This window comes from Lytechinus pictus, chromosome 17, assembly GCF_037042905.1.
Source record: "Lytechinus pictus isolate F3 Inbred chromosome 17, Lp3.0, whole genome shotgun sequence".
NCBI lineage: Eukaryota > Metazoa > Echinodermata > Echinoidea > Temnopleuroida > Toxopneustidae > Lytechinus > Lytechinus pictus.
In genome coordinates, this window is record NC_087261.1 from 17,198,939 (window position 1) to 17,225,980 (window position 27,042).

General features: G+C 35.9%; 2 protein-coding genes across 2 annotated transcripts in view; both read left to right on the forward strand.

The window, feature by feature from the left end:
- Positions 1 to 10,345: 10,345 nt before the first annotated feature.
- LOC135157345 (plexin-A2-like) lies at positions 10,346 to 16,106 on the forward strand. Its single transcript, XM_064112576.1, has 5 exons — positions 10,346 to 10,454; positions 10,681 to 10,818; positions 14,569 to 14,667; positions 15,416 to 15,509; positions 15,886 to 16,106. Exons 1-5 carry the CDS (start codon positions 10,395 to 10,397, stop codon positions 16,104 to 16,106), a joined length of 612 nt encoding a protein of 203 aa, XP_063968646.1. The 5' UTR covers positions 10,346 to 10,394.
- Positions 16,107 to 16,427: 321 nt separating this feature from the next.
- The window catches only part of LOC129280184 (plexin-A4-like), a 29,992-nt gene continuing 19,377 nt past the window's right edge, over positions 16,428 to 27,042 (forward strand). The window contains exons 1-7 of the mRNA XM_064112535.1: positions 16,428 to 16,576; positions 16,912 to 17,026; positions 19,386 to 19,519; positions 20,763 to 20,939; positions 21,618 to 21,711; positions 22,844 to 23,083; positions 25,893 to 26,081. Coding sequence (XP_063968605.1) covers positions 16,548 to 16,576; positions 16,912 to 17,026; positions 19,386 to 19,519; positions 20,763 to 20,939; positions 21,618 to 21,711; positions 22,844 to 23,083; positions 25,893 to 26,081 — 978 coding nt within the window. The 5' untranslated portion in view covers positions 16,428 to 16,547. The remainder of the gene's footprint in view (positions 16,577 to 16,911; positions 17,027 to 19,385; positions 19,520 to 20,762; positions 20,940 to 21,617; positions 21,712 to 22,843; positions 23,084 to 25,892; positions 26,082 to 27,042) is intronic.

The window sequence follows — 27,042 nt, forward strand, 5'->3', positions numbered from 1 at the left end:
GAAATTTTGGTCGAGACCAAAATTTGGATGCGGACAAATTTTGATTTCCCGAACACCAGGAAGGGTTTAGGACAGCGTGCGGACACTCCCAGGAATGTCCGGACAGGTTGCGGAAGGGTCGCGGATAGCAATTATTACATTCCGCGCCTTGTCCTGACGCTGTCCTGGCCCTAGTGGAAAATAAATAAACGTGTTTTCACCGGTTTCCCACAGAAGCTATCGCATGGATAACAACAGACTTAATGCATGGCTGATCGTCAACAAAACGGAGTGTCGAGTGAGTTTGAAAGCTAACCTGTAAAACGTCTTGATTTTATTAAATTATTGAAATTCAAGCCTTATTTCAAATAACCAGAACTTTGTTTTCTCTTGACCATATTCTGTAATTGAGGTATCAAATCAAAGAGCAGATATTGAACTATTTAAAAATGTGGTTTTCCTTTTGAAACCCAGATACAGCCCGCCAAATGACTTTTTGGTATCTCATCTTCAAATTGTTTTTGCTCACTCATGCGTGAATGAGAAATCATCTAAGTAATTTCAGATGAAGGAGGAGATTCTAAGCTTTACAATGGTAGGTCATTTGCCTATTGCATTTGTGATTAAGTTATGATAAATCATCGCTTAATCTCGGTTTTGTTTTTTGTGGTACGCACTGTATACCTTATCGTCCAAAGCGATTACGATAAGGGAGGGTAGCCGCGTGTTAGAACAGCCATTTAATGCTTCCCATACGAGTTGTGTCTATAGACTGTAGCAGAGCTGTTGATAATGTAGTATTATGCAAGGACCAAATAGATGATTTAAAATAATGATATAAAAACAGTTTTGTGTTGTTTTTGCTTATGTTTTTAAAATTGTCCTGAATGTTATAAGATTCGTCAATTCAGACATGCAATCATATGCACAGACAGGCCTACTACTGGTGTTGCTTATGAGAGATGTCCCTCTCCTCTTAAGTTTCGCATTAGTTTGCGTTTTATGTTCTTTTAAGATGAAAATCTTGGTTTATTTGTCAAGTTAAAAAGATGCATTGATGAAGAATACATTGTAGATATTAAAAATCAAATTGTACTTAAAAAAATGATTTAAAACTGAGTAAGCCTGTATGTCCTTCTGTCATAACTAGATAGCCTACATATCCCCCAACCCGGGATATCCCCCCCACACACTCCTATACTGTTACTCTGCAGAAGTTCAGCAAATATGGAAAGGAAGACATGAGGCGTGTGATCAAACCTTCCTATAATCCACTGCAAGTCATGACATGTATGGTGACTTAAGGTTATTCTTGTTTTTATTTCATTTACTTGAAGTTGACATGGCACACATAGATGTCCATGTTTGCCTTATCTCATTTTTTCAATTTTTCTTTTATTTTGTTTTTAGGGGAAGGATGGTCAGTCATATAATCGACTGCAAGTAATGACATGATTTCGGAGGATCACTAGAAGTCAGTGTATGTTTACTTTAAGTTGTTATGGCCATGGGTGTTATGGCTAACGTTTTGTGTTTCCACGAGGCGTGTGTTTATTCCTTCATAAGATCCACTGCAAATAAATACATGTTCACGTAGAATGACTTGAGGTAACTGTTGTTATTTTCTTTACTCTTATTGTTGACATGGCTCACTTATGGATTTCCGTATTTCCTTATCTCATTTCAATTGGTACCATAATCTTGAAAATGGAAACAGAAGGTTCCCAGCAGAGTGATGAAAGAGCCTTGATATAATCAACTACAAGTCAGAACAAGGTTTTGAAGGACGAAAATATTGTCGCTGCTTTTGCATTTACTTGAAGTTTTCATACCTTGTGGGATTCTGTACATACAAACTGTATTCAAAAGTTATCCACGATTTATATTCACTTGTTTTTATGTGGTTTTATGTTTGGCGTAGTATAAAGTGCGTATAAAAAGTTTACACTTAGAAAATAATGCTTTAAAAAACACGCCTGGGACACACGCGAAATTTGGACTCACTGCCCTACTAAACTAACGTTAGTATCACAATCAATTACTTCATAGCCCAACGTTAGGTCTACTCAGCACATTTCAGGTAGTCAGAGACTGGAATTCTATTCAAAATGAAGACTCACAACAGTCAACAAGGCAAAATTATCTAGATTAATTCTACTTTTGGTAAAAATATTATTTAATTGAAAAATATTAATAATAATAACTTGATTTAAAGAAAATAGGTTTGCTGACGTGGATCTATAATAATGAATGCAGACTTCCACAAAGAAAGAAAAAATGGCTTGCAGACGTGATCATGAAATGCGAACTTGGTAGACCCCATTCCATTTGCTTTACACAGAACATAATTAACACCAAATTATGTATATGGGACTACAATTGATTAGAGCACGTTCAAGGATCGAGAAGGCAAAGGCGATTTCCGATGGAAATTCACCTTTTTTGCGAAAGCCATGTGACGCGGCGAGCGCAAGCGAAACATCAAAAATACAAAACTTCAGAAATAATCGTTAACTTCGGAGCAGTTTTTCACCATTTATTCACCATTTTCGTGGGCACGGAGTAGCTGCTCTAATACGCGACCACCCTCCCCTGCCGTAATCGCGTTGGACGACAAGGTATATTACACTCTCGAAAAAAAATTTAAGTTCACCAACATAATATATATATATATATATATATATATATATATATATATATATATATGTGTGTGTGTGTGTGTGTGTGTGTGTGTGTGGGTGTGTGTGTGTGTGTGTGTATGTGTGTGTGTGGATTTGTGTGTATTCATAAATTTATTTATAAGGAGGGAGGTAAAAAAATCAAAGTTCACGAAAATGACTTCAGGTCAGGTGACTTGAAGTTGAAGTGTCCTGACTTCAGGTAAAATCTCAGGTGTGCATTTCAATCGCTGCATATATATATATATATATATATATATATATATATGTGTGTGTGTGTGTGTGTGTGTGAGAGAGAGAGGGTGTGTGTATATATAAAGTTATTTATAGGGTGGAAGTTGGTATGAAATTCATTTTATCAGAACAACCAAAAAATAGTTTCGAGTTCCGACAGAGAAGGTTGTGAGATTGTTTTGTTTTTTGCTATAAACATATTTAGTGTTCGTATATTGTCAGAGTTACGGGATGAACATAATAGTTCATTTATTTATTATCAAATCAGTGCTGTATCTCAGTAAGCAATTTTTTTTAAAGAAAAGCTTGCTAAAATGTTGGATATTATTACTGGATATTATGAAGCTATACTGCATCCTAAACCTTTCATTCAATTCAATACCTGTAATCTGAAGTGATTTTTTTGAAAATCAAAAGTACTCACACGCCTAATGACAGAGAACCAGTTTTAATGGTTAAGAATTTTATTAACCTTAATCAACCGTTGGAATTTTTTTTTTTGATTGACAGCAAATTAAAACAAATCTATATAATCCTTTGTTTCCTTTTCAGTTGTAATTTTAAAGTTTTGTTTTGCATTTTTTTAAATGTTTTTCCTATTTACTACTATTTTTTTTTCTCTAATACTATCTAAATTGTTTGAAGAATATGGAATAAAATAGCTGTGTAATGCAATTTTAACTCTTGTGCTTTACCACTATAGTTAAACATAGTAAACAACTCATTTGGGTACGTGTATGAAAATATCTACCTTGGAGGTGGTTCCGTCTTACAAGAGATGTTTCTTGATGAATTAGAAGAGAAATTTACAATTGCTACAAGCAGCTCAGAGAGAGCCTCGAAGGTGAGAATATCAAGAACACGCTAAATTTGGAATATAAATGGAAATAAGATGTTACGTACCGAATGATCCAGCTTGAAACATGCAAGAGACTTAAATGAAGCATTAAACTACACTTTACATGATTGGTACGTGATACATTTTAGATTTGGAATCAAAATTTCCAAAGAAAATGGTATCCTTTGTTGCTTAAAACTTTGAAAAGACTTTGTATGTGTATGTATGTGATATAAAGATTAACACCGCGTGTTATCAACATGTCCTTTGCTGAAACAGGCTTGTATTTCCATTGTGAGTTCTGGCATTAGTCTCGATGCAATTCAATGTGAAAAAAGTCAGAACCTCGGTGCAATCATTGTTTTCTCTTTTTTTTAAAACATTAATGTGAAGAATCGGATTGTTAAATTGGATTTAGTCAACTGTGGTCAGTATCAGACCTGCGAGGAGTGCATTGGGGAGGATGGTGGGAATGATGGGGATCCTTACTGTGGATGGTGTACTCTAGAGGCAAGGTAAGTTTGTAGTGTATTTACTTTATTTTCCCTCTTGAAAATAATAGATAAATGATAATAATAAAAATAAAAATTGACTTTACATGAACAATCCTCGGACCAAAATGCACATCGATTTTTTTTAAATTCTTATTTGTTTACTTTCTAATTCACTCTCACCTATATCGTTTTTACTGCAAGGTGCACACGATACGAGGAATGTGCTTTCCCTGATAAATCTTCTCGGTGGCTGTCGTACAATGCCATCCAATGTGTATCCATCTCAGATGTCCAGCCTGATCATAGACTACCTTATCAAGTTAAAGAACAAGAAGTAGGTTGTGTTGTTTATAGGCAAGAAGCTATACCAACACCAGTACCAACGACGAATTCGAAACCGCCAAATATCAACTCTAATTGATATTTTGAATCGTTAACACAATTGTTAAATACAAGGATTTCTTGATTAGTGCAAAAATAAAGTTAGACTTTTTTGCCTATTTCTGTTATTTTGAAATATTGTGGATATCCACTGGTCTAAGTTTTATATCAGTATGAAAGGTGATGATCTATTCGGAAGCACTTAAAGTTTCATAAAAGTTTGTTTTTTTCCAGAAAGATGCGGAACTTGGGGAAGCACCTGGGCCCCGTTGCATAAAAGTTACTATAATGGTAACTTTGCCATCCAATGGTAACTACATGCATGGTAATGATGATCAACAGCCAATCAAAATCAATGATTTCATGGAAGTTACCATCGCACGGAAAAGTACCATAGGAATGAAGACATTACTCCTGAATGCAACTAGTGGTTATTCATTTTAAGCTTGCATTATTTCGATTCCCGTACTAGTAATACGTTAAAACGTCGTATTTGATATTATAAAAAATGATATAATAATTCGTAGTTACTCGTTAACAGGGGAAATAGTTTAAAGGCAATTACCATCACATAGTATTCTGTCTCTATACTGACCTTAGATCACCATTACTGTACGGCAGCTTCCAACCCTAAACGAGAACCACCAATACCAGTGTGCCTTTGACTCTTACCTGGTCAATGCTGTTACAACGTCCGATACAATAGTGTGTATAACGCCTCCTGTGAATTCTTTGCCTACAATCCAAGAAGGTGAGGGAAAAACTTAAGTCTCGTCGAGTGGTTTTACTAAACTGTTTAGTACATAAAGACTTTGAAGACTTCTTATTCAATTCTATGACCTAAACTTTGATTACCCATATTGAAACTAAATATTATTTTCAAAACAAGGAACAGGAGGGTTCCAGGTGACCTCTCAAATCTTACTCTTGGTGGTCATGATAATATATCGCGTGTGGAAAATATTCAATTCTTAGGTATTCTCTCTTTGAAATCACATATTAATAGTGTGTGTAATAAAGTCTCGAGGTCTATAGGATTCATTTCAAAACTTAAATCCATATTAACTAAAAACATACTTATTACATTGTATTATAGCCTAATCTTGCCACACCTAACATAGTGCAATTCAGTTTCGGGTCATACTTTCAAAAGTCATCTATCTGAATTATAACACACATCAATGTAAATTGTTTCATCAACCCAAGGTTTCCTCTTCCATGGTTTTAAATTTATTCCGTGTGCAATATATCAAATTGTGAAATAGCCTTGATCAAAATACTCTACAAAGTTCAACACTTTCCAAATTCAAACTCTCTTTAAAAAGACTGTACTTTTCTAAAATGATTTCATGCTGAGTTACAATGTATACAAGGTTAGATTCTCATTCTCTTTTCTTTTATTGTAAATGGTACTTATCATGACTCTATTCTTTGTACCTCTTCCATCTACACAGTCTCCCCTCTCTTTCTGTTTCTCTCTAATTTATGTGTTTACATATGTGGGTGTGTAGGTATATGTTTTCATTGTTACATATGTATTCTTAATGTATAATTTGTATTATAATGGTAACCTCAAATCTCTAGTGTATGTTGGGATCCTGCTCATAAGCACTATGCTTTTTAAGGGCATCTCTCCATTTTTAAACAATATGTATTTGTATTTCATGTCAGATTTTTATGTATACTTATTTTTAAAGATGGTAAATAAATTGAAATTGAAAAGCATCTTGAAATGAAATTCCAACTTACTTTTGTTTTTCAATTTACGAATGGCAATTCATTGGCATTAGACTCACAATATTTTTTTCAATAACCTTGTCGTTGATGTCCCTTAAAAGATATTGTTTGTTCTGTCTTCTTTTGTTTAATTTGTTTTAACCGTTAGACGACCATGTAGTACTGATTCTTTCCATTGTCTCAACGGAGACCAGAGTTTACTTCATAAGCACGGAGTTTATACTGTTTGACTGCACCCATCATGAATCGTATGTAACGGAATGCACTTGATATTTAATTGCTTAGATTTATTAACGTAACATATGTACATTTAATTTCCTATGTTGAACCATGTTTTACATAATTATCATGTGATGAATTGTATATACCCATGACACCATCGCGATGGTGCATGGACGTAACGATGCATCGTTACGTCCATGCAGTTTTCGATGGGACAGATAAGGGCAAATAGAAATAAACACAGTTGGAAATGCTACAACCTTCTGAGAACGTAGAGAGAACTGTTGATTGACGCGACATAGTCTGGATGATCTCTGGAGACCCATTTTCCCGCTATATGGACTCTGAACATGCCCTAAGTCCATGTAGGAGGAGAACCGGCTGAACAGTGTAGTAATAACTCAATAAGGACCTTCTTGTGACAGAATGACAGCTCCAAAGACATAGCAGACGCGAAACAGCGTATAAAAACAGATGCTGGTCGAAGTGGCAAGTCTGGGAAGTTGCCTATCTGACCTCTGGAGTATGAATGCAAAAAGTCGCAATCTCGAGGACCTCGAGAGAAGGAACCGTTTAGACGCAGCACGGACCGCGTCTGCAACTATAAACTCGGTGGGAGCGCCACCAACGCAATATGAATTTAGAAAGGACGTGGCGCAGACATTGTTTACACGGGACAATTCCAAAAACTTTTTTCTGAATTTCTACGACGTAGCAAGAACTTCCTCCGAAGTAATGGTTCCTTTATCATGCCTCATTTTCTCATGGAAATATAAGTAAAATATCGAAAATAATAGTTCACATAATGTGGAGCGATGTTACGTACTGTGTTTCCTTTGAAAGGGTCACTTTGTTAAGAATTGAGCAGTTTCCCAAATCTACATGTATGTAATTTACTCAATATGTAGTAAAATTATCGGTTATTCTGGCGCCGTAATTTCAGGGATGGTTCGGGCTGAAAATGTTTATATTCAAATAGAGTATAATTCACAAAGCAAAAAGCTGAAAATTACATCAAAATCGGATAACGATATAACTGAATATAATATATTATTTTTTTATTTTAAGAAAACAGTTATATGCACATCGTCATGAACAGTGGCGGACCGTGACTCGGAGGAGACAAAGCATTGGGGGGGGGGGGCACAGCATTGTTCACAGACAATGCAGTCCCCCCCCCCCAATGCTTTGTCTCCTCCGGTTCACGGTACGCTAGTGGTCATGAATATTCATTAGGTCGGCTGATGATGTCTTATCCCCACTTATTTTTTCCTATGTTATTACATGAAATCATAATTATTTCATTTTTCATACATGTGTAAATGATGTGCCTCCATCTTGATGAAATAAGTTGTGGCAATAAATAACCAATGCACTTAAACAGTTATCAATCCAATTGTTTTAGTTCTTGGTAGATTTTTTTTAATAAACAAAATTTCATATGATGAAATCCAAAAGAACAAGTGGGGATATGACATCATCAGCCAAACTAAAGAATATCCATGAAGATATGCCTAGAACTGTTTCGCCGGAATAATACAAATCTTTAAATTCAGTAAACTTCGTAATTGTTATCCGATTTTGATCAAATTTTCAGCATTTTGCTCTGTGCATTTTTTTCTATTTATTGAGATATAAATATCTCCAGCCTGGACTATCCCTTTAACATATAATGTTTGCGCTCATTCGTATTACTCTTACTAATACCACTATTCAAAGGAAAATTTAATCGTGATTACATTCTCTAAGGAGGGGACAAGGGTATTTATCAGGCAAGACATATTCGCAAGTGACGGTACAGACAATCATTTCCCACTTTTCGCTGGAAAACGCGAACGCATGTTTACGACGGTAGTTCGTCTTGGTAGAGACTTTTGGGCCCGGCGTAAAACACTATCCTGCAATGAAAGTTGTGTGACATGATAATATTTTATGTTTCGCATCCGCAACGGGAACATTCAATTTGCATTTCGTGTGCAAAATTCTGGTTGATACTATGGTAACAGCGACATATCCGATTTAGGACGAGTTTCAAGAGCGATTCTAGGACAATAAAGATTACCCCCGGACAACTACCCCCTGACAATTATCCCCGAGAACAATTACCCCTTGGACAGTCAGCTCCCGAGGACAATTACCCCCAGACAAGTACCCCCGGACAATTACCCCCGATGACAATTATCTCCCGGGCAATTTCCCCCTCGGACAATTACCCCCGGACATCTACCCCTCGGACAATCACCCCCCTCGGAAAACTACCCTACGAGGACAATTACCCCGGACAATCTATTCCAGAGCCATATTTGGTTCCTCCCAGAGCTCGAGAGGCCGCACAGGGGGAGGGGGCACTTTCATTGGCGAGTGGACACCAGGAGCGACCAAGCGTAAAAAGGAATTTCCTTTTCAAAAGTAGGCACATTACGTAAGTAGCGTTATAAGGGTGCCAAAAACGACACATGAAATACTGAAAAAAGGTATATCGTTAGGAAAGCTACGGCTTTTCGGTAAAATATCCAATAATTGTTAAGGGTAGGGTGTCACCCGCCAAATACTTGTTAATGGATGCATTTTCATAATCTGGAAAAAAATGCTTCCCTTGTTTAGGGTGCTTGGTATCCACTCGTCAATGGAAGTTGTCCCCCCTGGAATTTGAAATCTAATCCCCCATTTCGGGGGTAAGGTAAAACATAATGCCTATCACATCGTGTGCTAGTTGATGGCTTACCGTTTGTGTAGGAGGAGCTGCAGGCAAAAGAAAACCCCTTCAAATTCGGATGGTTTTCAGACGAATAGGCGTATTGCATAATGGTGTGTACATATCAACGCATGCGATGTGGTTTTGCCGGAGAGGTGATCCACCAATGTTCCCAATTAGATGCAATATCGATTCGATGGACTGTATATATTTATACCTAAGCCTTAATTCAGTAAGTTTTTCCTCACTCAATATGTACTCGATTTGTACCATGTAGGCCGAGCATTTTTTTTTAAATATTTCCAGCCACCTGCCAGAGTACAGCCCTGCAGGCTCTGTCAGGCATATTCTATGATGACTAGTCGCACATGCATGAAAGCGGGATTTAACCTCACAAATTGAAATGGCATGCATGGTGTCGCATGAAGGAGTTTTGCACACGAAAAACAGATATATAGGGCCTGTAACACAAAGCTTAGAAATGATTGTAGAACATTTTCTACGTTTGATTATATCAACTGTAATGTGCAATCATCTTAAACATCGACTGAATGTTTAATCGTTAACCATTGTGTTATTGGACCCTATTGTCGGTGTTCTCGAGATTGCGAAAGTTCGCTATTGTCCATCATCTGTGTCGTATTTTCGCTCGGACCAATTTTCAGTTGCTTAAGTCGTTAGGTCTTAGCTTTCCATATGGATCTACATACGTTTATTGATAACAGTTTTCACTGTTGAATTAAAATATGAATATATATATATATATATATATATATATATATATATATATAGTACTAATTTGCATTTGCAGTATTTTGTGTTACATTTACCATGGCTATGGCTCTCCTCATTACCTCATATTACTTTTGACTGAAACTTGTTTAGCCAGAATGTATCGGGCAAATCAGGGATGTTCTCATGCGTGTCTATAAGGTATAATATACAGCAATGTGCCCTTGTACATGAATGAGGAAATCTCCTCAATCAGGACCAGCATTAAGTAAATTAAGTTTTTTTAAAAGTTGTGTAAATTTCATGTTATCATCATAATAATTATTAATAATCTGGATTTTGTTTTCAGCTGTTCGTCTTGTGTCTCAAGTGCATGGCCATGTGACTGGTGTGTTTATGACAACATGTGTACATATGAAAGTAGCTCATGCCAGACTGGTGAAACAGTGGTGATTGGGGAAAATGTAAGCAATTTATCAATGAAAACATAGACCTACCTTATAGCTGTATCTTTTCTACTATTAATATTACTGCTGTATATAAATATCATGAAGTCCAAACTCATCATTATTATTACCTTCACCAGTATGTCTTATGATTTAACATTTCATAATTGAAGTCATATAAAGTTGTCAATTAACCTTACTTTAAAATGTCATAACTGATTAGACATTGAATTTCTAAAATTAGAATCCCGTAGGCTCCGGAAACAAAGGCAAACGCTTCTGTCCTCAGCTGGTTGGGACATCAGAATCTTTCTTCATACCAGTGAATATTCCTTCAAGTTTCTCACTAGTGGCAAGAAATATTCCTACAGATCAAACAAAGGTATTTCTTCTGTTTGTAATTGCATTTGTAACGTGAAGACTTTTATCCTCCTCACTCATAACATTATCCTACCATACCCACATAAGCTAATGTTCTTACCATTGTTGCTGCAGAAAAGTTACTGCCGGGTCTGTTGTTGATGATCCTGTCTCAGTACTCCTCCATAAGCAAGGTTTCCACTTTGGCGAGTTAACATCGCGAGTTATGGCGAGTTATAGCGAGTTGCCAAAATAAGGCACTCGCGATAACTCGCATAAAGCTCACCATGAAACTTGGGATAGCTCGCGACAACTCGGCATGGCTCGGCGGAGCTCGTTCAAGCTCGGGAAAACTCTCCTTGAAATCGTGAGCAGTTTCAAAAATTTTGAACATGTTCAAAAATTTTGCTAACTCGCTGTAACTCGTGCTGAACTCACCTAAACTCGTTATATACTCGCAGTACTCGCAATAACTCGTAAGAAGCTCGAGATAAACTCACAATAACTCGTAATAACTCGCCAAATCTGAGTATACGCGAGTGCGTTCCGAGTTTTCAAGAGCGAGATACGAGCATTGCGATCGTTTTACGAGTCAACTGGAGGTGCCCACGATATTAGCGCGACTTTAGATCGAGCACCCCGAGTTACAGCGAGTTTCGTATGAGTTTATTCCGAGTGCGTTGCAAGTGCTCAGAGGCATGCCAGCTGAATGATAAATGTCCAGTGATCTATATACCCCCACATATAAACCCCTCAAAAAAAGTTTGGAAATCTGAGTTTGGCCATTAATTTTTCCCAACTCCAGAATTTACACATTGCATATTTGACATCATCAAAAGGTCATTCAATTCTCTTTACAATGATACCATGCTTGTTATGATCATGCCATCACGAAAAGAGCAGGATTCAAAAGTGTTGGATGAAGTCTGAATTGAAAAGCTGCAAAACGAGCAAAAAAGTTTGGAAATCTGAGTTTGGCCATTAATTTCTCCCGACTCCAAATTTTACACAATGCATATTTGATATCTTTCAAAAGATCATTTGATTCTCTTTAAAATGATCCCATGCTTCTTATGATCATGCCATACAAAAAAGCAAAATTGAAAAGTGTTGGATGAGGTCTGAAGTAAAAAGCTGCAAAACTAGCAGAAATAATCATGAAGGGTCAATAAAGAACATGATTCTTTTGTCTGTGTCAATAAAGATGAAAATCCATTCAAATCAAACCCCTGCTTTTTCATTTCATAATGTTTTGTTGTGGCTTATGTTTGTTTGTTGTGTGTTTGCTTGTGCAGAGGTGTGTTTGATTCCATTTGAATGCTGATGTTAAGGTGCATGAAAACAATTGCTGAGAATCTCACTCATCATCATGGAAGAAAAGAACAGTGACTTTCAAAATTGTGTCATTTTGCAAATTTTGAATTTTGACCTTGCCTTACATTTCAAGGCACTGCACCTTCATGTGAGCCGAAATCATATCATGGAAAGAATCATTTTAAAGAAAATCAGATGATCTATTCATTGATATTAATTCAACATTGATATTTACTAAAACCGAGACGAGATTACCGATCAAACTCAAAAGAAACCGCTTAAAAACTCACTCATCACCACGGAAAAAGGAACAGTAACTTTCAATATTGTGTCACTTTGCAACTTAAGTTTGAATTTTGACCTTGCCCCACATTTCGAGGCACTGCACCTCAATGTGAACCATAATCATATCATGTAGGGTATCATTTTAAAGAAAAATAGATGATCTAATCATTGATATTAATAATAATTGATATTTACTAAAACAGAGGAGGGAGTTTTGATTAAAGTCGGATTTCCAAACTTTTTTAGAGGAGTTTATTTTAAAGTGAGAGCACATTTTAACTGACCCACGCAATGTACACGTACTTTTAAAAAGGCTGTTGCAACTGCATTATTACAACTTTCAACAAATAAGGAGAGAAATATGCCTCGATCCAAAAGATCCAAGAGTTGTGGCCATTCAGGTAGGGAAACAGCGAAAGAAGATGACATTCAAACAAGGGTAGAAGAAGTGCAGGAAGAGACAATTGAAACGGAAGAGGAGGTCAATGACGAGCAGAGCCAAGGTACAAGAACAAGACATCAAACTAAACAAGGTCCAAGTGGAGCGCCTCTGGCATTCTCACCTGCATCACGCTATCCAATATAGTAGCAGTGCTGACTTTGAAAACTACTATAAAATAATTATTCACAAAAACACCATTCATACAATGATACAATACTACGTTCATTGACAATAAATGACATTTGACCTTGATCATGTGACCTAAGACTTGTCAGTGATACTTGATTACCCCTATATCCACATTTTATAAACTGTATCTAAACTTTGAAAGTTATGACAGCAATATAGTATTAATCTCCAAAATGGCCAAAGTTCAATAACCTTAAATGACCTTCGACTTTGGTCATGTGACCTGAAACTGGCATGATATTTTCGGTGATACTTGACTACTCTAATATCCAGGTTGATGAATCATATCCATAAGCTTTCAAAGTTATGATGGTAATTCAACAAATACCCCCAACATGGCCAAAGTTCATTGAACTTAAATGACCTTTGACCTTCGTCATGTGACCTGAAACTCGCACAGGATGTTCAGTAATACTTGATTACTCTTATATTCAAGTTTCATGAATCAGATCTATAAACTTTCAAAGTTATGATGGTAATTCAACAGATCGCCCGAACATCACTAAAGTTCAATGACCTTTGACCTTGGACATGTGACCTGAAATTCGCACAGGATTTTTAGTGATACCTGATTACTATTTTGTTCAAGTTTTATGAATCAGATTCATAAACTTTCTAAGCTATAACAAATACCCCAATTGGCCAAAGTCCATTGACCCTAATAGACCTTTGACCTTAGTCATGTGACTTGAAACTCAAGCAGGATGTTTATATACTTTAATAACCTTATGTCCACGTTTCATGAACTAGGTTCATACATTTTCTAAGTTATGATGACATTTCAAAAACTTTGATGTTGATTCCCTAAACATGGTCTAAGTTCATTGACCATAAATGACCTCTGACCTTGGTCGTGTGACCTGAAACTCAAGAAGGATGTTTAGTAATGCTTGATAAAACTTATGGTCAAGTTTCTTGAACTAGGTTCATATACTTTCTAAGTTATGATGCCATTTCAAAAACTTAACCTTCGGTTAAGATTTGGTGTTGACGCCGCCGCCGCCGGCATCCATCTTTGAGTGCCAAATATGTGCATATCCCGCCCCTTGGTCGTATGAAACTCTTATCACTCGTAACAAAATCTTTATAACTCGTTCATAGCTCGCTTTAAGTCGTATAAAGGTCACCGCAACTCATACTAAGCTCGGCCTGACTCGTTTCGCGCTCGGTTCACTCGTACAGCGAGCGTAGTGAACTCGATGTTGAGTCTTTTGTCACTGAAGCAAATTCCAGGAAAAAATGTAAATTTCACGCGAGCTTGTGCGAGCTAAGGCGAGTTAGAGCTCGCGCAGCTCGCGTATGACTCGCAACTCCAACTCGCCAAAGTGGAAACCTTGCTATAGACTGCACTCTTTTACTACTTTTAATGTTACTGACGATGCTGCTGTTCTTGCTGCCATTACTTGGTTATCTTAATGCTTATAATAAGTTAAGCTATGGTCATTTTTATATTAACTCTAGCCAATAATCAAATTGTTATGATATTGCTGGTGAGAAAATGCATATTATATCATGATTTTCTTTTAACTTCAATGTTCGTAGATTAGGTCATTCGATTGCATTCTTCGTATTAATGAAGCTGAGGCAGGGGTACAGAGTACATTCTTCAACGAAAGTTATATTCTCTGTGAGTCCAAAGAGGTAAACATTATTGATTGCAGTATTTAAGTTGCATTAAACTGCATCAAAAGAATATCAAATAAATTCGATGCACACCAATGTATTGCTAATTTCTAACTAGCCGATATCATAATTTTATACTTCGTGTGATATGTACTGTACCTCAGGAACATTCTGTTCGTTTTAGACAAATGGAATTTGTACATTAATAAGCATACAGGAAGTTGGTTATTCCGGTTATGTCCCATCCCCATAATAAAAACATAGTCGGATTGTTCCTGTCTGAACATTTACACCCAGGTATCGATATCATTTGATTCTAACTTTACCATTAGATTTATTCATTTATAATGCTCTCGGTCAGGTCCCCTGCGAGATGTGTATCTGTTACCAGAGTGTGGTCGGTAAACGGAATACAGTTGACTGCATCACTATGTGTTTCCTTGTTCTATTGTATATTTGTTGTGTTACTTTTTGTACACTATGGTATTTCATTATGATTTCAATCTTTTATATTGTAAAACCATTTTGTAATTCGGCTTTATGCTGCGATTAAAGTTTTATCTCAATAACTCATATTGAATTGAATTTATGAAATATATAGAATCCAATATTCGAACTGTGAAGTAGACCGAAGTAAGTATACCGAACAGAATGTGCATACATAAAATCAGATTTTTTAAAGTATTTTCTTTTTTTCTTCTTGTGAAGAAAATCTTCAAACAGATGAATCATTCTAGTATTGATCTTTCTTTGCAATACTTCACAGTACATGTATGCCGACGACCTCCTTCAGAATAATGTAAGCGTATCCGTTCAATGGAATGGCCAACACTATATAGATGACCCTACGGATACATATGGTATGAACAAAAGTATTTTTAGTTACTCTTTCTTATGAACCTCATGAAAGCAATGACGTCTTATCATTTTTTTATGTCAAGTAGGCCTATATTTGTTTATACTTTAGGCACAGTATCAAAGGTTTCTCCCCTAGTTTGAATTCTGCATTGAAAATATAAAGTGTGAAATGATTTGAAATCCAGTATAACATCAATAATGGCTATTTGCTATTTCAATTTCAACACGATCAAAGATGTTTTATTTCAATTTTGCGTGAATTTCAATGTAAAGTAGTTTGGTTAACGAATTCTAAAAGTCTGGACGTGGAATAAAAAGTAATATATTCAGATTGCGGAAATATCTTGGAATACTAACAAACTTTTGTTTGCCTTTAAGTAACTCTGTACAAGTGTTCAGTTAACGGCGGAAGTTGTAGCCGGTGTCTGTCTCCGGAAGCAACACCTTCGTTCCTAAATTGCGGTTGGTGTGGGACTGAATGTAATGTCATTGAGAGTGATGTTTGTCAGAGCAATCGATTTGTGAATCAGAATGAGACCAATCTTTGTTCAGCACCAGCCATAACTGACGTAAGATTATCCCACAATTACTTCTTTTAAAGTAATAGTTAAAAGGGAATCTATTAATATCATTAATTAGCTTTCAGCAATAGGCCAATTGCACATCAAAAAGTAGGGTTTATAGTTGTGAATTTATATAATTATGATTGAAATATATTTTTCCACAATTCAATTTTAAAGAACTGCTACATACATGTATAGTCAAGTGATAGCCATCACATTCTACATATCCATTAAATGTGTAAGATATATATGTATTTGTGATTTTATGTCACTACGAATTATTAATGATCTAACAAATAAAGTTTAACCTTGATTTAAAAATATGCCAAAACGAACCTTTGCCTTTTCCAGTTCTATCCCATATCAGGTCCAATTAATGGCAATACCAGATTGGAAATCATAGGAACAGATCTAGGAGTGGTTTTTAACGATATACTACAGGTCACAATAGGAGATTTGGTGTGTAGCCTGACTGACATGGATTCCTACTATCAACCAGGGCAGAGGTGAAAGCAAAAAATAAATAAATAAATAAAACAATCTTGCAGATATTTTGCTTCTCCTATACATTCGAGTTATCAATACCGATCATGGTGTGATTGAAGACTCTTAAACGTGACTTTCTTTCAAATAACAGCATAACGGATTAATATCGCGGCACAATCTCAACATCTTCAAATTTCCTCGAATTCGACAGTCATATCAGAATGTGCTACTAAATACCAAGCATTTAACTTTCCCTTTTCTAGTAATTCGCCGAATATTGAAAATAACATCACGAATAACTCGATAGAACGACAGCTTGATGTAAATATGATTGTTTACCCCTCTTTAATCTTAGTGTGAGCTGCCTAGCTGGAATTTCTACACAGGTAACCTCTGCGAGCATTCGGATTACATTATGGTCTGGTAAAGTCTACAAGACTGGACAGAGCGCAAAGCAATTCCATTACAGGGTATGTCTGTTATCATCTTGATTATTACAGATTCCATAGTTGTGTTCATGTGTAAGAGATTTTACAATTTTATGCAAGTTCAGGGCTTAGTCTGATATGACACAAATCATCATAATTCTTTAGCATATATAGGGTTGCAAAGGGTTGAAAACCTTCCGGAAATTTTTGAAAACTTCCATGGAGAGTTTCGCGAAGTTTTATCTGCCGGGAATTGGGAAGTTTCGGGAATTTTTATTTTTTTTCACAAAAAGTGATAAATTCTGTTTTTAAATACAAAATTATAAATTGATATCCTCAAATATTATACTTCCATTTGTATTTAAACTATTCTTCAATCATTAAATTGCCCAGGGTATAAAATATTCATCAAAATGTACAAACTGTACATAAATACATGTGTTTATTAACGTTATGGAGCATTAAAGCTTTTCAATTCAACATAGAAGAAAATGCATTATACTATTTTCAATATTTTTAAAATGTCAACAGTTTTTATGTAAGAACATGCCATAATGTAATAACATGTTAAGAGAACATTGCCCCCTACATGTAGTCTGCACACACAGACCTTTATTGAAACTTTGATCCACAAGTGGGTCTTCCAACAAGACTAACACAGATACAACTTTTTGTTAAACAAAAGGATCTTCTGTAGACAAGTCATTCGCAGAAACTTTAGGCTGCTTAATCAGACCATTTTCCTCGAGGAATGGTTTGCTGCTGTGCAAAGCCTTCACTCGAGTTAAGGGTCTGAATATACAGCCTACACATGCCCTGTGTACTGAAGGCCCTCTCGCTCAGGAAACAAGATTTAATGTGCTAGCCTTTGCATGGAGACCCACTTGTTGATCAAAGTTTCAATCAGGGTCTGTGCCGGCAGACTAGGTTTGCACAGCATACTTATCCCACAAGCAGCAATGGCACTGGCTTGAGTCTTCAAATGGGAAAAATCAGGTCCAGGAACAAAAAAACTGTTACATTGCTCATTTATTTCTAAGATGCCCCCCCCCCCCTCTATCCCCCAAAAAAGGAAGGGGGGGGCAAGAAAAAACAATATAATTGTTGACTTTGAAAGCAATCAAGATGAATATTTTTTCACAAAGGGAGAAAAAATGCATAAGTTTGTTGGCCCCAAATGACCTTTGACCTTGATTGAGATTGAAAAACTTGTTATTGATTTCATATCTTTTATGATATTTAATGACAATCCCATATCAGTTTTATTTAATTTGATCTAAATTACCTTTAAAATAATGAACAAAATGTTTATTTCTAACTGGCTTAATTGAACTGAAATAAACTTCAAGCTTCAACCAGCAATCTGTATTTATACTCATCAAATTAATGCCACAAACAGCACCAAGTTCTCACTTCAGTGAGATATAAGGAAATGATAATAAAAGAATGAAAATAGTAATGCTAATAACAATAATGTTATATTTATTATTAATAATGATTCTCATTATCTGCAAAAAGATCAGAATATCCAATAGGTATCATTCCATGAACAATGTTATATCCCTTGTGTAAAGCATTTGCAGTGTTCATGTACTACCATCGCACGTACCATTAAGCAACTAATACAGTAATAAACTTTTACATGAAATTCGTTAAAATTCTGCCTTGTATAACTGAGCATAATACATGTATTTGGCTTTAAACTTGCTGACAAAGCACAATCAAGCATTATCTGCCAGGGTAATCCTTTCAATTCCTGTATATAAATATCAGAAGGATGCTATTTTTTGAAAATTCCCTACATTTCTTGAAAATAGGTAAACAGGCAACTTACAAACAGGCCCAAATGAAATAAAATGAACTAAACAGACTGAAAGTAATAATTGATTTATGTTAAATTTCTTTCAGAGCTATTTGGCAAATATACATACAAACACCTTTGGTGGTAATTTCATTAGATTCTAATCGAACTCATTTTGAGATCGTTACCACAACTGGTTTTAGTGGTAGGCCCTATTTATATCTAATTCCGAACTTTACGTGATATTAGGTTAATGCCCTTGCCTACGATACGCTAGCCTTAGCCTAGCCTGGCATTTTGACTTGTCGTTAATAACAATTTGCTAAGTGTTTAAGAAATGGAACTAGATATATCTTAGCCTAAGACCTTAAAGGGTTCCAGCAATGTCATGGCGCTGAATCATTAATTGCATGCATGCAACGCGAATGACCGAAAACGACCACAATTCTGTGAAGTCTTCGCGCGTGCGTACTTGTATTCCGAAGTTGCATGTCATGAATATTCATTGGGGTCTGGAACTCTTGTGGGAAAAATAATTTCGCACCCTGGTCCTACTAGTGAACAGGCTTTGCAAATTCTGGTGATTTTTTCTTCCCATAGGATCCGCTGATCTCGGGTTTTAGCCCAACCCAGGGGCAAGCGGCTGGAGGGACCCGAATCACTATTACAGGGATGTACCTCAACACAGGAAGAATCATCAAAGCTAGATTCGGAGAAGCACACTGCACAAATTTGTGAATAACCTTCTACTCTGTTCTTATTGTTATTGTATTAAATACATATTCATTTTGATTTGTAATCCTATGCTTGGAATTGTAAATTCTAATAGGAATTGTATCTTTTGACAAAACAATGTGTTAAAGTACATTGTGTATATCAATGGATGTGCATGCGTATGTGATACGTATAACAATTGGCTTGTACTGAGCATGACCTCTTTAGGTGAGCAGGGGGCCCGTAACACAAAGCTTTATAGCAATGATCATAAAACACATTGAATGCATTGATTACAATGCACAATCAATCGTCCAAATCAATCGTACGATCAATCGCTAACCTTTGTGTTACGGGACGCTGATAATGTCACATCTCCACTTGTTCTTTTGTATTTTATTATATGAAATTAGGTTTATTAAACATTTTTCTAACCAAGAACTAAAACAATAGGATTGACAAGTAATTGAGCACATTATATATTTCTTGCGTAACTCATTTCATCATAATCGAGAAACATCATTTACACATTTATGAAACAATGAAACAACTATGATTTCGTGTAATAACATAAAAAAGGGAAAGTGGGGATGTGACATCATCAGTCCACCTAATGAATATCAATGAAGACATGTTTAGAACTGTTTCACCAGAATAATGCAAATCTTTTAAATTCATTAATTTCTTTATTGAATTTCTTTCTTTGATCAAATTTTCAGCTTTTTGCTTTGTGAGGTTTACTCTATTTATTGAGATATAAATGTATTCAGCCCGGCGAATCCTTTCAACTTGTAGATTGCACGCGGGAAATAGGCATGATGCAACGCAAATTGTTTCGTCATGGACATACAGCAATTAATGAAGTAATTCATATTCCCTTAAAAATGATATTGCATTTGCATTACTAGCAGTACATTATTGATATAAAGGCTAATAAATACAATTACATTACGGAGGTCAAACGTTGATTTATTTGGTTCATCATTAATGGGTGAAACTATGCCTGGTCTCAATTTTGCGATGGTGAGTTCGATCACTTAAGAAAAACTGAAAAAACACGAAACTATATCAAAGAATATGCGACTCAGTAATAGTGTTGTTTATATTTTTGTCTTTATAAAGTTGAATTTCTCTCAGAAAAGACTGATAAACATTTATGAGGAAATATTATATAGATGGTAAAGAGATATGGTGATCGACCTCACTACATACCTGCTAGCTCGGAGTCAACAATTCATGAATGTATCATTTTTTCTCTCTCAGGACTGTTGATGATATGACAGCGACTTGTATTACAAGCGGTATAACAATGAATGAAGAGACTTCAGTGATATTCAACATGTCGTTTGATGGAGTGGAAAGAACATTCAGAGACTACAGCTTCACTTACAAGTTAAACCCAGTAATTTCTTATATTGACAGATCCGAAGCAATCATGTCGTAAGTCAACTATCCATCCTTTTATTTACAACAATTTGATGCTGACTCACTCGTCTATTTTAAGACGATGTATCGGTATGCCATTTAATACGTCACTTTTTTATTATTTGATACGTCGCCTTGTGCAAATATTCATTAGATACGGAACGTTGTATTTTATTGCAGAGCATTATCCTTTGTTCTTGGGGGATCTATTGTGGCGTCCCTTTAAATACAAAACTTAAGATTTACTCCGCTCCAGCGGCCATAATCGTGACTGGTCTAATGTGTCCTTTGATACGTCATGAATTCGTTACGTCAGTTCACGCGCGCATTAACAGATAGGCTTTCCACACATTAGGCGCCAAGTAGGCCTACAGGAATATGGGCCAACGTGGAACCTATAGTCTGTCATCGCAGAGCATGGTATATTGTATGCTGAAATATATGCATTTATAATTTTTTTATGTGTGTATATGCAACATCATCTTAAAAATGGCATATTTGTTTTATGAAAGATTGCCACTTGGATTAAAGAAATTTTATAGAGAATATTCTCATTCTCCGAAGAAAATATGGCACAGGCTGAATGCAAGTATATCCATATGAACTATAAAATAATTCAGGGATTTTATTCTCGTGTAGAACCGCCAAATGACTATTCCACTCTCGATCTTTTTTAATGTTTGTTTGACATAGAGGAGGTCTTAATATTGAAATAACAGGGGAACGTTTTGATCTGGTCCAAATCCCCAGGATCATGGTTACGTCACCAACAACTAGCGCATCTGAGGTAAGATAATTGCGAGTTTTCGCAAACCTCTGATTATTAGATTGCTGTCATAACTTTCAAATTTTATAGATTAAGTGTATAAAATGTGGGTATAGGGGTAATCAAGCATCACTGACAAGTTTTAGGTCACATGATCAAGGTCAAATGTCATTGAACGTAGTATTGTTTCATTATATGATTGGTGTTTTTGTGAATAAATATTTTATATTAGGTTTCAAAGTCAGCACTGCTGCTATATTGAATCGTGTGTTGCATATGCGACTGCCAGAGGCGTTCCACTTGCTATTCTTATAACGATTTTAGCACAGTCAAAGATTTGGACATATGTATTTATACGACGATTTAGAGCATTATGCAGTAAAGAAATTACATGTCTCAATATAAGCATCAATTTCTACTACGTTTTATTACAAAGTTGGATCGCAGACCAATCGTAACTTTTGCGGTAGCCTTAACATTTTGTTTGGTGTGGGTGTGCACGTTTGGGAGGGTGTGTGTGTTTTTAGGGAAAGGGGTGTTGATGGTTGGTGTTGTTTCCCATAATCGAATTTATCAACTTTGAATAAATATTATTTCTTAAATGATTTTGTTGCCGATGCAATATTCAGATGTGAAATGCGTAACCCGAACTGAGGTTCAACACTAATCTGTAATCATAAACATTAAAATCAGTAGTAGAGGTTTGATTTTTGACAAGTGTCAATTTATTTTATCTCTCCTGTTCATGAAATGCATTTTCCTATCAAATCAGATGCAGCTGAATTCGATAGAATTAGATGACATACTGCAAAAACTGTGGTGTTAATTTAACACCAGTCCGGAATCCATAAGTGATCACACCAAAGAGGTGTTGAAACAACACCGGTTTGAAATTAAATCGATGTTATTTAAACACTACTTGATGTTGTTCTGCATTAACGCCTATCTGGAATTAGTAAAAAACCAAACTGGCGTTAAATTAACACTTCTCTGGTGTGGTCAAATAAAGATTCCGGACTGGTGTTAAATTAACACCGCAGTTTTTTGCAGTGCACACCTTTATTCCAAATAGTAAGCCTGCATAAAGTATAATAGTTCATAGATTATAATGCATTATAATTAACCTTGCAGCATTTCTAAAAATATATTTCAGCTTTGCAACGGAACAAATACTCTCCTCGTATGCCCATCGCCAAAATTTCCTGACGATGTCGCTTCTACAATAAGGAAAAGAGCACCTGACGTAATCACGTTTTACGTAAATCTGACATTTGACTTCGACGGTTACATTATCGATGGCGGCTTGATAGAATACTACCCAGACCCAATTTATGAAAGCTTCGAAGGACCAAACAGACTCTATGAAAGCAGTAACAGACGGCTTGAAATAACAGTAATTATATTCCCGTTTGCCTCGCTCATTTCGCTTTTTGTTTTATCTCCTTGATAATAATAAAATAGTGCATACTTAGAACAATTATAAAAAAAATGTTCAGTTTTATAGTCTAGTGACTTTTTAGTTTAAAATTTAAATGCATATGAGCACTTTGTTATTTGTCAAAAGTGAATGGTCTGTGGACCCGTGATACATCAATTATTTAACCGAAAACTTAAGAATTACTGAATAAAAAAATCATCTTTAAATGACAAGTCCACCCCAACAAAAAGTTTATATGAATAAAAAGAGAGAAATCCAACAAGCAATACACTAACGATTTCATCAAAATCGGATGTAAAATAAGAAAGTTTTGACATTTTTAAGTGTCGCTTAATTTCACAAAACAGTTATATGCACATCATGGCTGGTATGCAAATGAGGAGACTATGACATCATCCACTCACTAATTCTTTTCTATTTAATTATATGAAATATAAAATATTCGAATTTTCTCATTGTTAACTGATAAAACGAATAATTCCTCCCTGAACATGTAAAATTAATAATAATAATAATGTGACTTATAAAGCGCCAAATCCACTCTGTAGAGTGCTCAAGGCGCATAAAGAGCTAAGAGTGAAATAAAAAAAAAAGTTTTTAGAAGATTTACGAAAGTTTCGACAGAGGTAAATTTTTGTATGTCTTCAGGAAGGCTATTCCACAAAGTGGGGCATGCAAAAGCAAAATGATCTTCCCCCAAGTTTTTGAAATTTTGGAATGACAAGGAAGCCAGAAGTGGATGAGCGCAAAGACTTGCTTGGTCTGTAGTACATGATAAATGAGAGACTGTGTTGTGTTGCTGATCCAAGAATACTATGATAAGCAAGCAACAAAATCTTAAAGATAATCCGATTTTTTATAGGGAGCCAGTGCAGCGAATACAAAATGGGAGTGATATGAGAGCGTTTATTTACTTGACAAAGTGACAATACGAGCAGCTACATTCTGAAGTTTCTGAAGCTTATATAACTGAGCATGCGGTGAATTAAATAAAAGGACATTACAGAAATCAAGGCTTGTACAGTACTATCTTTTAGGTCGCGGACTCAGATAAATATTTCCGGATAAATCCTAGGTTGCGAAGATGATACCGAACTGATTTGCAGATCGTTGAGATTTGGGAAGACATTGTCATATGTGAATCAAAAGTTACTCCAAGATTACAGCAAGTATGGGGCAAATGAATTGTGTGGCCAGAAAATGAAAAAGAATTGACATCAATTTTGTTGAGCTGCACTCTAGAGCCAAACATAAGAAATTCACACTTATCTAAATTAAGTTTCAAGGAATGGGTATGCATCCAGTCGTGAACATCAATCATACATGATTGAAGACGACAAATAACATTATCAGCTGCTAGCTGAGTTGAATCAAAAGATATCATAAGTTGAATGTCGTCAGCATAACTATGGTAGTCAATTCCGTGACGGAGCATCACTTGCCGCAATCCAATCATATAAATTGAGAAAAGGGTCGGTCCGCCCAAAAAGCCCTGCGGTACGCCATGGGTCAGAGGTGAAGCAGCTGATTGAAAGCCATTTATACACACAATATGTGAATAGGAAGAAATATAGGATTTAAACCACTTGGATGCTTCACCTCTGAAACCAAACGAACTTAAAGTATTCAGCATGATAGTATGGTTTACGGTGTCGAAGGACATGAAGGAGGAGGATAGATCGAGTAAGAGTAAAGCAGTCACACATGTCCATCTCTTGGAGGATATGATTTGAGGTGCTCGCAATAAGGGTTTCCACACTGTGATGGGGTCTGTAGGCAGACTGAAATGGGTCGAACAGATTATTGTCGTGAAGGTATTCAGCAAGACGAGAGTAAGTAACCCTTTCAAGGACTTTGAAGAGGAAGGGTAAGTTAGAAACCGGTCGGTAATTTTGGAGAGAATCAGGATCAAGAAAGGGTTGTTTTAACAGTGGAGTAACATGAGCGCATTTCAGAGAGGACGGGACGTGCGACTACTCTAAACTTGAGTTAACAAGGTAAGGGAGAATAGGGGCGAACGTGGATGAACAATCATTTATTAACTTAGCAGGTATAGGATCCAATTGACATGACTTGGAAGGAGATTTTCGAAACAAAGACGGAATCTCATCAGGAGAGGGTGTAAGATGTCCAAGGCAGAAGAGGTGGAAGATTGTAGAGGTGTGAGGTCAGGAATTAGACTGTTTCAAATCCCTTGAACTTTCGTTTTAAAGAAATGTGATAATTTATAGGCAAGTTCGTAGCTATCTGTATTGTTTCGTAGAGGTGAGGATTGTCGACGAATGAGGAGTCTGTTAGCAAAAGAGAAGGTTTGCATTGTTTAATACTATATGGTTCAGTCAAGTTGGTCATATTGTCAAATCTATGAAATAATGAAATATTGTATAATTCAAACAATAAAAAACAAAATAAATAGTGAGTGATGGACATCATCGACTGACTCCCTAGATGTGCATATCACTGTTTTGTGTAAAAATAAGCGAAACTTTAAAATATCATAACTTTCTTTTTACTTCTGATTTTGATGAAATTTTCAGCACTATGCTATACATAGTTTGATGATTTTTTCTTTATTTAGTCAAGTCAGCATTTTCCTGGGGTGAACTTGACCTATAACTTTTAGTTTTAATTATTTATTCATTTTAAGTTTATCAAAATATGCAATAAATTATTATCTTCAATGTAAACAAAAAAATAAAACTGAAATATTAATCATAATGGCATGAATATTGACAAATATTCATTTTTTTAAATATTTTTCCAGGGATTTAATTTAGATCTGGCAAGTAGGAAAGATGATATTAAAATTCTACTTGGACCAAGCAGTGTATGTGATGTGGATTATCTTAAAACCGATGCTGTTGGGTGCCAACTACCCGAAGAGAGACCCCTCGCAGGTGATGAGAATGGAACACGCAGTGAAGGAGCTACGAGGAACTTACCAGCAGTGACGGTAATTCAAGTTTTGAACATTGGTTTGTATAGGAACAGTGCTCCCCTGTAAACGAGCATACGGTGGATCTTCGACCATTTTTGACCACCCCCAAACCAACACTAGGTCACCAAGGAAGGTTTTTTTTTGTAAATAGCGAAAATACTAATTTAGGTGTCCTGTATCAATTTCCTGCATGACAATCTAGACCCGATTCTACACTGTTCAGATTGTTGGTAAATAATTTGAGCGAGATCTGGATATGATCTGGTCAAGCTAGGGAGCATGCGCAATTCTCCCCATAAAAGTACATATCAAAGAATATACAGAGCTGGAAGAAAACTACATGGAGCTATTTGCAGCAATGTTTTTCCTATTGAAATTATACTTTGTCACATGATCACATATTGACCAAGTGTTTATATAAAAAACTCATGAATATTCATGAGAGAGATGTAATAAACTTTATACTTTGACACGAGTTTTTGCAGACTGCTTGATTTTGATTTGTTTTTTACCGAGATTGCACAGTATGCCAATCTCATGCTTAAGAGATTCAAAATTTCAGATCTTGTTTTCTCTTTATATTTTGGCAGCTCTCGCAGAAATTCTACTTTATTTGAATGTTCTTGCTGATCAATTTAGAAAATCAATATACCATGTTAAAACCTTAGGATGTACTACCATTTCAAGATCAATAAAACTATTCATACATAACTTCGGGTGACATGATGATTTATGGGTGGCTGGTTACATGTATACGCATTTAGATTTTAATTTCTTCAGTCACAAGATGAACGAAACCATCCCGAATGTTATATTAGCATTTGAGTGTCTCGATTGTTGTGAACAGAGGGCATGTACATGTATGTTGTATGACGCGAACACGAAAAGATAAAGGCTATATGGGTAAAGGCAGTGGCGTACCGTGGGTCACCAGCACAAATTTTGAGTCACTTAGTGAGCGCGCCCAGTTGCCAGG